Here is a 13088-nt window from a genome sequence, read left to right on the forward strand (position 1 = left end):
TATATATATATATTAATAGATCCTTATTGAGACTGACTTCAGGTGGAAATGGACAAGGAGGTTTAAGGACAAAAAACTTAAAAATGAAAAACAAAGTTTAATGAATAATTTTGTGTTCTAATGCTTTAGTGTAAAAGTGTATTCCTTCGGCATTTGCCACTTCTTGGAGTTTATTACCAAGAAGTGACGAAAGAATGGCATCAGAAACTTGGGAAGATAAACAATTTAAAATGAATAATATTTACACATCGGAACTTGTTCTGAGTGTGAACTTGACTTGAAAGTGATGCCTTCCGAGCTCAGAGCTTGAGGGGTATTGGAGAGGAAAGTTCTTCAGTTTCCAGAAGTTCTTGAGTTTTCTGAAAGAGCTTGATTTCTGAGTTGTCAGCCATCTGTGATACAAATATATGATTTAGAAGAAAGTTAAATTGGTTAATATTAAAAAAAAGAGGTATAAATGATATGAAGTTTAGAAAAGTAAAAAAACTTTTTTATCAAGTTTTAGCTATTTTAAATTAGTATTTTCATGTAAGTAATGATTTTAAATTTTAAAAAAAATGCTGAATTTCAACTTAATACTTTGGAATTTATAATATCTCGAAACAATAATAATATGTTTATTGCCATTGTCTATTGCCCTGAAAACATCCAATGGTTTGAAAAATCAATAATTATGTTATTAATAATGTTTATTTCATGTAATTGTATTATAATTTATTTTGCATGCTATCGTTAAAAGAATGTGTATACGTTTAATAACCTGTATCGAGAAGTGTCCAGTAGTTTTTTACGTTCAGCTTAAGAAACCAGAATTATTCTTAGCAAGATTCCCAATTTATTACACTATTCCTCAACAGATTGTACTATAAAACAATGTTTTTTATCGCATGTCAGACTGGATGCGGAATTCGTACCGACAAGCCATCGCTGGGATTCGAACCCGGTTTACCTCACTGGAAGGTGAAAGATACATCCCCTGAGCCTTCCAGCATTTTCCATTACGCATTCGTGGTTTTTGATATGACAGCAAGCTTCCATCATTGCATGATGGAAAATACTACCTGAATACTATGATGGTTAACCAACAAGAGAAGTTTGATTCTCGCGAACCAACAATTCGCGATGATCTTTGATGGTTTCAACTATATATTTCCATGATGGTTTAAAGGGAATTTTTGTTGGTTCAACAGGAATATACCATGAAAAAAATTGTTTTTTTATGTTGGCTCATCATAAATCAGTCCAAATTCCCATATTGAGCTGATGGTGGTTCATGACCATTCCAAGATTTGATTTCTATGACGGAAATTTCTGATGCATCAAGAAACATCAAGAAACCATCAAAACAAGTTGCTATTCTTATGTAATCAGTCCGAATTCCTATTTTGGGTTTATGGTTACTTTTATTGATTACCATCAAAAAATATAATTCTTCATGATAGAATTATTGATGGTCACCATCAAGATTATGTTGGTCCATCAATGGAGAACCATTAGAAATTTTGACTTGGGTAATCACTTGTATACACTACTTTTAATATAAGCTTTTCTATTTTAACAATTATTGATCTCAGAACATATTTTCATGTCACCCATAGCAGCAAATTTTGTGAAACGTTTACAACTTTGCAATAAGGGCTTTGCACTTGAAACTTTTTAGCAAATATACTACAGGTCAAATATACAACTGCGACACCCGTCGGCTCGTAAGTCACTTTTATCAACCAGTGGAGTTCCATAATAGTCTTTTTTATCCTTTTTTCTTTCTTTTTTTCCTCCCTTTTTTGTTATTTAAAGAGCTGCGTTTGTAATTGGATTAAGTGTGAGGGAGTAATGCTTTGAAGGAGTAGAATTTGCAGGCAACTATATTGCAATATTAAATTATCCATGATTAATTGAAGTACAGTGCCCCCCCCCAAAAAAAAGAAATTAAATGCCCTGAAAAACTTTAGATATTATGATTGGATTATCACCCACTAGGGCTCAATCTTAATTTTTATGGGGGTGACCTCAAATTGGCTAAATGATAAGTGCAGACGGTATACGATATTTTAAATTACGAAATGAGATACAAAAAAGCATTTTCTCTCAAAAAGAAACACTTTTGGTGGATCTCTGACCCTCAAAATATAAGGAATAGCCTCAATTTGAAAAATATGTTATCAATAGTTTGGTCAGGACAGAGATTCAAGTTTTAAACCTCTTACTGTTAATTTTACTTTTTGAGTGTTTTGCCACAAAGCGAGAATTATTTAAATGAATCAAAAACAGTTTTGCACACAATTATGAAATTATTGTCCAAAGATAATTCTACTTAATAAATAATTTTAATAATTACTTATTATTTTATTTAATTATTCTCGAAAAAATTTTAATTGTACGATACACAGATTTTTATATCATTTTAAAGAATTTATCATCATTTTAACGAATTGCTTTCTATATAAAGAATTGTGTATAGAAAAATTCAAATTCTGAACTAAATCGGTCTTATAATTTCAGAAAAATTTAATTTGAAATGCCTGATGTCTTTAAAATTCTATTTCTCAAGAACTATTCAACCAATTTCGTTCAAATTTTGTACTTTGTCACATAAAATTAAATTCTTTAAAATGATGGAAAAATTGGTATTTCTTGAAATACAATTCTTTCGACCATTCATTTATTTTATAATAAATGAAATAAATAAATAAATACCAATACAAAATTAATAAAGTATAATAAATAGTTATTAAAATTATTTATTGCGTGGAACTATCTTTGGGTAAACGAATTTTATAATTGTGTGCATAAAATTTTTTCAATTCGCTGCAAGATTTTACAAGACGAAGCACAAAAAAGTAAAATTAAAGTTAATCAAAGTTTGACTTGTTGCCCTGATCAAACTGTTAGGACCGTCTTTCCTAAATGGCAGTTATGTCTGTTTTTTGGAATCAGAAATCATAATCAGTTAAGAAAAATGAATGTTTATTCTAAGAAAGTACTATTTTGAGTACAATTTCGTAACTTAAAATATCGTCTACCTTTTTTATTTAACATATTTGTTAAGTACTCGGTACTTCTTGTTTACGTCACGCTAGAACTGCGCAGTGGGTGACGATCATTCCTGAGGATGATCCAGAGTCAACATACATACGTCACATACAGGGAGGGCACATCTACACACCATCCATCAATCCGCAAATAGTAATTTTGACTTGAATCAGAGCGCGATTAATTTTCCGACCTAGTGCCCACGAGGTATTGATTTGTTATGGGAACTTAACTGTTAAGGCTTAATCTTATCACGTGAAAATACCATCATTAGATGAAAAGTTATTCGGGGTGCGCGATTAATTTTTCGATCCAGTGCCTCCGAGGTATTGATTTGTTATGGGAACTTAACTATTAAGGCTTAATCCTATCACGTGAAAATTCGATCATTAGATCAAAAGTTATTCAGGGGGTTTCTTTTTTTCTCTTGATCAACATACTAAGGCATTTTCAGAATAGTGTGAAATTTAAGCCTTTAAGTCTAAAGAGTGAATGGATTTTCCTATCTCCTCTGTATTGTGATGGCGCTTTTTGTTTGACAGACGACTTGAATTGCCTTAAAATGTACTATACAGAGAAAGAGTGAAATGATTCGCATGAACATGAAAGTAAATGGAGTTAACTAGCTATTGAAATTATGACTTTTACATGTTATCAAATATTTAGAAAATACTTCCCCCAGTAAATTGGGTCGTCTTTTTTACGACGGTTATAAAATAAAATTAAGAAGAAAAATCGGGGTGAAGAGCCGTTGTGGCTCAGGGGATAAAGCACTCGCCTTCCAATGATGTGAACCGGGTTCGAGTTCCAATGATGGCTGGTCAATACAAATTCTGCACCCGGCTCACACTGACCACAGTGTTGACGTAAACTATCCTCAGTGGTAGACGAATCATGGGAGAATTCCCTTGCCGTCAGGCTAACCGTGACGCAAGTACGGCTTAGTTTCAACAAAAATTCCATATAGACGTCAAATTATTAATCCATGAGTTCCCTTGTTTCTAAATTGAGTTCAAAATTACAATTCTACGGAGTTGAGTCGAGAACTCGAAATTGGGTCTGCTGTTCAACGACGGTTCTAAAATAAAATGAAAAATGAAATAGCGGGGTAAGCATAGGCGGTGTGATCCACTTTTTTCAATAATAATTTCCTAATTTTCAGTTATTTATTTTTGATATAATACAATTTCCAAGATGACATTATTTGATAGCTTTTAGTGTTTAGACGTAAACTTTAGTTAAGAAAACTTGTCTGTGAAGTTTACTCATTTTTAAAGCAAATATATGAATTTTTTTTTACACAGTCACTGCTTATCAAGACTCAAGATGAATGGAGAAAAGGCTACTATCACCTAGCAAAGCTTATGGTATCAGAAGGTAGAATACCAGACGAAGATCTACTCTTCTTTATGACTGTGGACGAAATAAGAGAAATTTTAGAGACAAGATCACCAAAAATAATTGCAAGGTTGAATAATTTACAATTATTTTTAATTATTTGATGCATCATTAAACTATTAATGAAACGTAAGAAACGTATGAAGCACAAAAAAAATTTTGTAAGGTAGAAAATCGTTTCGGTATGACCATCAACAGTCCCTAACATTATCAGATCAGTGCTATCTACGATAACATCATCAGTGTAGAGATGCTGATGAAATGCATTCAATCTGTATAGTTCATCTTAATTATTCGTTCACTATCGATACACTGATGTTAGATTTGCTTCAAAGTACGAAGCAGTTTTGTGTATGACCCGGTAGCCAAGATTCTTGATTTCTACCGAAAACAAATTAAATATAATGTGGTTTTACTACTAATTTTATATTTTTTCCGGCATACAAATTGCTCTGGCAATTTTTCCTTTCGCTACATTATTCTCTCGAATGTTTGAAATTTCAGCAAAATATTTTTCCAGTGGTGCTAAGCAAAGGCCGAAATTTTTAAGGCAAATAGAACTCTTATAAAGCTTCCAGCAAAATTGAAAATCTGACTATTTGTCCATGTAGATATCTTTCTATAATTTATATATAGTGGTGGACCAAATTATTTTAATTCTTATTTATTGGAATATTAGCACATTTTGCAACTACAGGAAACATTTGCTTCTTCTGAACTATGGAAATTTTGTAGTTGTTAGGGCATACTACTGTTCGTTCACTCATTCGTTGTAGTGGAACTGGGCTTCTGAGGCCTAACGGCCCTTTTTCCATTCATCCTGAAATTAGACTAAGCAACGTAGATGACAAAAATAAAGTTTGGGGGAGCAAAATGGAGATCGTGGAAGAAAAAAAAGTGGCACTTCGCCATTATTTGGTAATAACAGAAATACAAGTAATAAAAAAGTACATGAAAAAAGGTAAAATTAAAGTACAGTGAGAAAATAAGTACTGAGGAATATTTACAGTTTGGGAATATATAAAAAAAGGGGGGGCGAGTTAAAGGAATGTGAGGATGTATGCATATGTGCAGGTATGTGTGGCTCTGTTAAAGTAGAGACCCGACTTTCCTAGTAATTACCACTCGTGACGGGTTACAGGGATTAGTTTACCCCTGATCAGACCCCGAGGGGTTGCTTTTTCACAGGGATAAGCTAAATCTGCGTGTAAATAACTCAGTGAGTGTTTGTGTTGTTAAGTGTTAGTGTGATATCAGAAGTGTAAAAGTGTGCTATGGATCTTAGCTGTGCATCCTCTTTGAGATTAATGCAGTCGAAAATATCGTTAAAATTTTTGGAATCGCAGGTGGCGGCATTGGCAAAAGAAGTTTCTATTTAATTTATTGAAGTGCTGGTCAAAGCGGTCAATGTTAAGGTCTCTATGTATGGCGTTGTTTCGGTTAAACCATCTGGCTCCCGTGAGCTTTCTCAGGATGTTGTTTTGAAGTACAATGAGTTTGTTTAGGTTGCGTTTCACCAGGCAGGTGAGGCGTACTTCATGATGGGTCGTAACATAGAGGTTTACAAGAGTTTTCTTTTTTCAGTTTTAAACTGGGGTGTCGATTATGGAAAATGGTTTGAAGTTTGTTGGTTGCTGCGTATACTTTATTTCTAATGTTATTTATGTGATAAAACCAGGTGAGTTGTTTATTAATGGTCAAGCTTAAATGTACAGCCTTATTAACAATGGGCATGGTGTTGTTAAAGACAACTAGTTGATATTTATTAGAAAAGTTCTTTCTATTCTTTTGTATTATTAATAGTTGCTATTTACTAGCATTGAGTTTGAACTTCCAATTTAGGCACCAGTCTTCAACATAGTATGACTTGTCCTGTAGTTTTTGAAGTGCATTATCTGGGTTGAGAGATTTCTGCAGAATTCCAGTATCGTCGGCGTACAACGCCGTGATACTGTTGTGGTAGTTGCGAAAAAAGGGGAAAAGGTGGGTATAAATTATGAAAAGTATCGGTCCCAGAATGCTCCCTTGGAGAACACCCGCAATTATATTTCTTCTGGAAGAAGTAACACTATTAAGGTTATCATTAAATGTTCGGTTTGATAAGTAGTTATGTATTATTTTTACAATGCCATAGGGAAAGATTAAATTAATTAGTTTGTGCACGATACCACTATACCAAACTCGGGGCATGCTACTGGCAGGGTTCCCAGTTCCCTGGCGTTTAAGGAGAATTTCTTCTACTGGTAGATAAATTTATGTTTTTTTGTATGATCATTCGTTTTGCAAATTTGATTTAAAGTTATTTTCCGTAATACTACAGGTAAATGATTCAAAAGCTCATAAGAAACACCACTTTTTTCCAGTTCTCTTGTTATGTGACTTTTAAAATGTTAGCAAAAATATTAAAAATTCAAAATGCTTTAGTTTTTAATCTTCTATACTTCAAAATATTTTTCATAAAGTGTTGTAACTGCGAGTTTTGTATATACATAATTCAAAGGCACATATGCAGGATCGTCAACTCTTGACGCTTTTGGGGACAATTTCTTCTTGAAGTAACTAAGCTTATGTTTCAATGTAGAAATCTCCACGTTGTTACTCTAATTGTAAGGATCCTAAACAAGATTACTAAAAATTCTAAAAACTTAATTATCTACCACTCTAAAACTTTTAATTAGCTACCACTCTATAAGACATTTTTCGAAAAGCGTAGTAGTTGGCGGTTCACTATATGTCCATTTTTTCTCCGTCTCCTCGTAAAAAGGCTTTTAATGCTTTGATAAAATGAATTAAAACTCTGTCAGCAATAGCTTTTAATTCTCTACCACTTTAAATTTTTTGAAAAAAGTGCACTTTGTGGAAGTTAGTGCTATTGAAGTTATCAACTCAAATTAAAGGAAAATTTCTCTTATTTAAAAAAAAAAAAGTTCTTTTTTTTGCTTCTCTCTTTGTTCGAACTTTTTACACCCAGTGTTGCGCTTGAGCAACGTAAGGGGGAATAGGTAAGTCTTGTGTATCGAAATTTCAACTCCACTAAACATTTCTTTCATGTTTGTTGATATCTAACAATTTCTTTAAAATTTAAATTATTTATTCGTCAAATTAAAAAATTAAATTTTGTATTGTAGAGCAAACCATAGGAAACGTAGATACCCAGTTTTGGACAAGTATATATTTCCAGAAATAATGAAAGGATTTCCTAAACCTGTAAGTAAACCATGTATTTATTTTCTTAAAATTAACTTTTTTGCATATAAGTTGCAAAGAATTATTTTTATTTTGTACTTTTTCACGGTAACTAGTACAGTGATCCTTAGAACATAGTTTCCAATAATGATAAAATTTGTCACGCATGCGTGTAGCCTTATCAATGAAATTCTTCAACATTCTAGACCAGGGGTTTCTAACTGGCAGCCCGCGGGCCGCATCCGGCCCTCGAAGCCTTTTTTTGTGACCCACGAACTAAAATATATTAGTTTACATAGCGGACAATTTTCGTAAAAAATCTATAAGGACGTTAAATAGTTTTCTCGTTTAAAAAAAAAAACCCATTTTTTTGTCATTTGTGAAATTTAGCATTCCAACGGTGCAAAAAAATTTGTTTATTTCTCAGGTTTTGCATCCAAGAAAATATTTATTCAAATACAAAAATAATCGTGTATGTTGCTCTCTTTTTTGTTTCTTTTTTTCTAATTTTATTTTTATTTTGTGAACATAATTAAGCATGTGCGTATCAGAAATTCTCCAATTTAGCTTTATGAAACCATTTATTCTGGACGAAATTTTTTACATTTGTAAATTTTAAAGTGCATAAAAGAGGGAATGAATATCATGTTTTATCTAAATTGCTTGAATTGAACATCACATGAGCGGAAAAAAATTTATTTCAGGTGCTCGAGAATTTTTTAGTTGTTGCTATAATTCCTAATAAGTCGAAAAAATTTTAATTTATCACAGAATTAAATTTGAAAGTAAAAAAAAATCTTGTCACTAAATTTCAGATTAAGAGAAGATTCAAAATGATACGTAACATGCATTATTTGTAATGCTTGTTATTTTTTTAATATTAAAAAAACTTTTATGAAAAAACTTTTATGACAGCAATATTTAATGTTCCTTCAAACATAAAAGAGTCCCATATAAAATTTTGATAAAGTTGTGGCCCGCCATTTGACTAGTGTTTTTAATTGCGGCCCCCGGCCTCAAGTTGGTTGGAAACCCTTGTTCTAGACTAAAGAAAAGAAGAGTATTACATGTAACCATGTTAATATTAATGAACTTAGAGCAATTTAACTGTAAGAATAACTGGAACTATACGTAAGAGTGTCTCGGTGACGTTTGGGAGTCACCACTGATGACAAGCTCGTCACCGAAGTGGGCGGATCGGTGACGGATTTGGATAGTCAGCAATTTTAAAATGTCTGGCAAGGTACCGGTGATTTTCCTTATTCGCCATCATACTTTTAGTATCTGGCAATCTAAAGCTTGCTTATTTCGATAGTTTTTTTTTTTGTTTCTGTTCATTTCATTTCTTTTTTCTCATTTAATTTGACTTCTTTTCTTCAGAATTTTAAAAGATGACTCTGGTGAAAAAAAAAAGTTTTAAACTCTCGAATCATAACTGAACATTACAGAAATAAGTTTGATTTTATTATTACAAATTTTTAAAAGTTATGGCAATATCATGTTAAGTTGTATTAACTGAAGTTTTTCGAAAAGTTTTGTCAGTAACTGCTAAACTAACTGCTAAAATGCAAGCGTTTCCGTTATCAATTTAAACTTTATGTTTACAAGGTATTTTGTTTTCTATCTTAGCAATGTTCATATAATATTGGTGAGAATAAAAAATATTGTTGCATTCTAAGACTTTTAAATTTTTCCTATAAACATGTTTAGCGAAACAAGAATTATTTCCATGAAAATTATGTCTTGGTTAATTGGAACTTATTATACGAAAGATGACTAAAATATAAATTTGTAAAAAAATTGAGTAGGAGTTTTAAAAATTATTTAGTGATTCGCTTAATTTTTTATTCAAATTACAATCATGTTTCTGGAAATAGTTCAGTAACTTTTTAATCAGAAATATACTTTGTAACAAAATATTTAAGAAACTCAAAAATATGATATTTAAATATGACATATATATGTATGTATGTATGTATGTATGTATGTATGTATGTATGTATGTATGTATGCATGTGTGTGTATTTATGTATGTGTGTATGTGTGTGTGTATGTGTGTGTATGTATGTGTGTATGTGTGTGTGTATGTATGTGTGTATGTGTGTGTATGTGTGTGTGTATGTATGTGTGTATGTATGTGTGTGTATGTGTGTATGTGTGTGTGTATGTGTGTGTGTATGTGTGTATGTGTGTATGTATGTATGTATGTGCGTGCGTGCGGTACAGTACAAGTTGCAGAGTTACAGTAACAAGTTCACTAAGGTGTTGACCCGCCTCCAGCCTAGATACAAGCTGCCACACGGCGTGGCATAGACCGATAAAGCTCCCGGATGGTCTCTTGCGGTATTTTCTGCCAAATTCGATCCAATTGTAGAACGAGGTCATCAACATTCCGTGTCAGATGCAATCGCCTTCCCATCATATCCCAGACATGCTCGATGTGAGGGAGATCTGGTGATCTGGCAGGCCAAGGAAGAGTTTGACAAGCTTGCAGACAGTTCATAGCAACACGTGCCGTATGTGGTCTGGCATTGTCCTGCTGAAAAACCAGCCCAGGGAGCTGCAAAAGGAACGGTAACAAAACAGGTCTTAGGATGTCGTCGACGTACCGCTGTGCAGTAAGTGATCTAATGACGACCAAAGGAGTCCGGCTGTCAAAGGAAATGGCACCCCAGACCATAATGCCTTGTTGAGGGCTGATGTGGCGTGCAATAGTGAAGGCAGGTTCCCCCCTCTGCCCTGTGCATCTCCAAACACGTCTTCGATGATCGTCGGAACACAGTTGGAAGCGGGATTCGTCGCTAAGTAAGAATACGTCCTAAGAATACGTCCCCAGTCGGAATCATTCTAGACATATCTGTTCAAAATATTCATGCATACGAAATTTCAAAGCAATTGGATGATTGCTTCTCGGTGCGTCGATTTTTTTTGTTATAGAGTGTATATATACAGACACAAGGGTGTTAAATCTCTGCTGAGCAGTGTAAGTTACTTGATGAGAGCTGCCAGTCTATCAACATTTAATCCAAAAATAATACAGACCACTAGACCACTTAAAATGATTTGCTTCTAAACGTTCATTAATTTCTAGTTATCTCTGTGGGGCCTTCCTGGCCGAGCGGTGTCACTCGCTAAATGCTATGCAAAGCGTGGAGGTAGTGGGTTCGAATACCGCTGTCACCCTGGATGTATCTTCGTGATGCCATTCTTTGTATTGTGCTATCTAACCTTCTATTTGACAAAGGTTTATAAGCCTAAATTGAGCTCACAAGCCTGCAAATGTATATAATTCCAATAAACCAATAGTTACCGCTGTTCTGCAGGCGACAAAGAAAGAAGGTATGTCTCTTCAATAAGAATGAAGCGACAGCAAAGACTTCAGTCGCCCAGATAAATTTTGATTGTGATGAATGTCCTGACTGTGGTAGCAGAAGCTAATGCTTTAACTATTTAAATTTAACCTGAAATTGGTTGTGATGGAAAGGATTAACTTGTGGAATTTTTTTTTAAATCCTAAAAAAAGCATTTTTCAATAGTACTTAGAAAACTTAGCAACCACTGTGTGATTTTTTTCCAGGTTCATAGCAACCCTTTGGAAGCTTTGTATTAGATTTGCCTACCGTGTTCAAGTTAAAGTTTTAAAACTGAACCCATACAAAAGAATTTATTTTGTAGAAATTAAGATGAAATGTGCTAAATTGAATTAAATTTTTAAAATTAAGAATGAAGAATTAAAATTTTCGAACACTATCGTGCATGTTGACAAAAATTGATCAACTTCTCTTATGAAAACATTATTTAGCTCACTTTAAATGCAGGATAATAAAAAAATATTTGTTTTTTCTTTTTAACAAAATCAAGTTTAAATTTTAATTTAAATTTCTAATGATATTTCGTTTTGGTTTCAGATCAACTTAGAAGACAATACTCCTATTTCAAGTGAAGATAACTTTTCCATGAAAGGTAAAGTTTTCTCTTTTTAAATTTTTTGATTTTATTTTTATAATTAATGCAGGCGCTGAACACTCGTTCTTTGCGTCGGAAGATGACGGTAGTGCTGCTCTTTAACGTTACTACCACTAAGAAACTTTTTTCTCAACGGCAGTGCAAGCTGGCAGCTAAGACAATGGATAAGCATGTTTTATTTCTCCAAGAGTTGTTGTTGTTGTTGCTGTTAATTTACGTCGCACTAGAGTTGCACAATGGGCTATTGGCGACGGTCTGGGAAACATCCCGGATGATGATCCGAAGACATGCCATCACAATTTTGATCCTCTGCGGAGGGGAGGGCACCCCCGCTTCGGTAGCCCGACGACCTGCGCGAGAAGTCGAGCACTTTACGGTAGCACAGTTTAACGAGGATCAATACCGCACACCCTCGGTCCCTACGCAGACTGATCCAAGTGGTCACCCACCCGCTCACTGACCGTAGCCGTGCTTGACTTCGGTGATGTGCTGGGAACCGTGTCTTGACGATCAGTCCACTGCGGGACTGTTTCTCCAAGAGAGTCTTATAATGAAATAATTTTTTGAACACAACGTTTCTTAACTGAACGACTGAACGTGAATGAGAACAATGTTTTTTTTCAACGGCAGGCACTGAACTTTCGTTTTTCACATTGAAAGATGCCGGGAGTAATGCTCATTTAAAGTTACCCGGTTGGCACCTGCGAACATATGTCACGGAGGCGAGCAGCATTATTTACGTCACACTCTTCCACAGATACCCATTCACAGGGTCGGCCACATTCACACATCACACAATAGTAAACAACACAGAAATCAACAGACCTGCCCTGAGCGGAATTCGAACCCGCAACCATTGGCTTAGCAGTCAGGCACGGTAATGGCTCAGTCAACTGACTGGCGTGAAAGGTAAAGTCAACCGAAGAATAAATTTCAAAAAACGTTTGGGTTGACTTGACTGATCAAACGTTCTAAAATAAGCTAGCAGGAATGTCACAAAGTTTTTTTTTTTTTGAAATTTTTAATCATTGTTTGTGGCCCATTTACTTCTGGGAATTTGTTTTATTTCATTGCGTATATGAATAGAATTGGCATTGCTACGATTGGAACTTGAGTTACTTCGTTGGGAGACGACTGCTCAGATTTGAATTTTATCGATTTATAAAATGTAAGAGAACATTATTAAAAAATAAAAATTTTATAGCGCGAAATAGAAAATGGACAAATCTGAGTTATGCCAAATATTTTTAGTTGGGTTCATGCATTTGATGTAAGAATAAATTTAGATGATGCGCTTTTCACCATTATTTTTAATCAACACCTAATAAATATCCCTATTGCAAGTCTATTAGTCACATATTATTCTTTTATTTTATTTTTAGTTTTATCTTTCTATATATTTATGAAGTTATTGTAATAAAGAGAAGTGCTCAAAAAGTTTACTATTTTTTTACAATATTAAAAAGTTAACAAAAAATTTATTTGGGCACAAAACTCAAGTCATT

The 13088-nt window shown here is 33.8% G+C and overlaps 1 protein-coding gene across 1 annotated transcript in view; it reads left to right on the plus strand.

The window, feature by feature from the left end:
- Positions 1–11572, plus strand: part of LOC107441118 (rifampicin phosphotransferase) — a gene marked incomplete at its 3' end in the record, with an annotated part of 93960 nt that extends 82388 nt beyond the window's left edge. Inside the window, 3 exon segments of the mRNA XM_071181070.1 lie at positions 4338–4501; positions 7560–7638; positions 11526–11572. Coding sequence (XP_071037171.1) covers positions 4338–4501; positions 7560–7638; positions 11526–11572 — 290 coding nt within the window.
- Positions 11573–13088: the final 1516 nt, after the last annotated feature.

Source organism: Parasteatoda tepidariorum, chromosome 5 (genome assembly GCF_043381705.1).
Source record: "Parasteatoda tepidariorum isolate YZ-2023 chromosome 5, CAS_Ptep_4.0, whole genome shotgun sequence".
Taxonomy (NCBI): domain Eukaryota; kingdom Metazoa; phylum Arthropoda; class Arachnida; order Araneae; family Theridiidae; genus Parasteatoda; species Parasteatoda tepidariorum.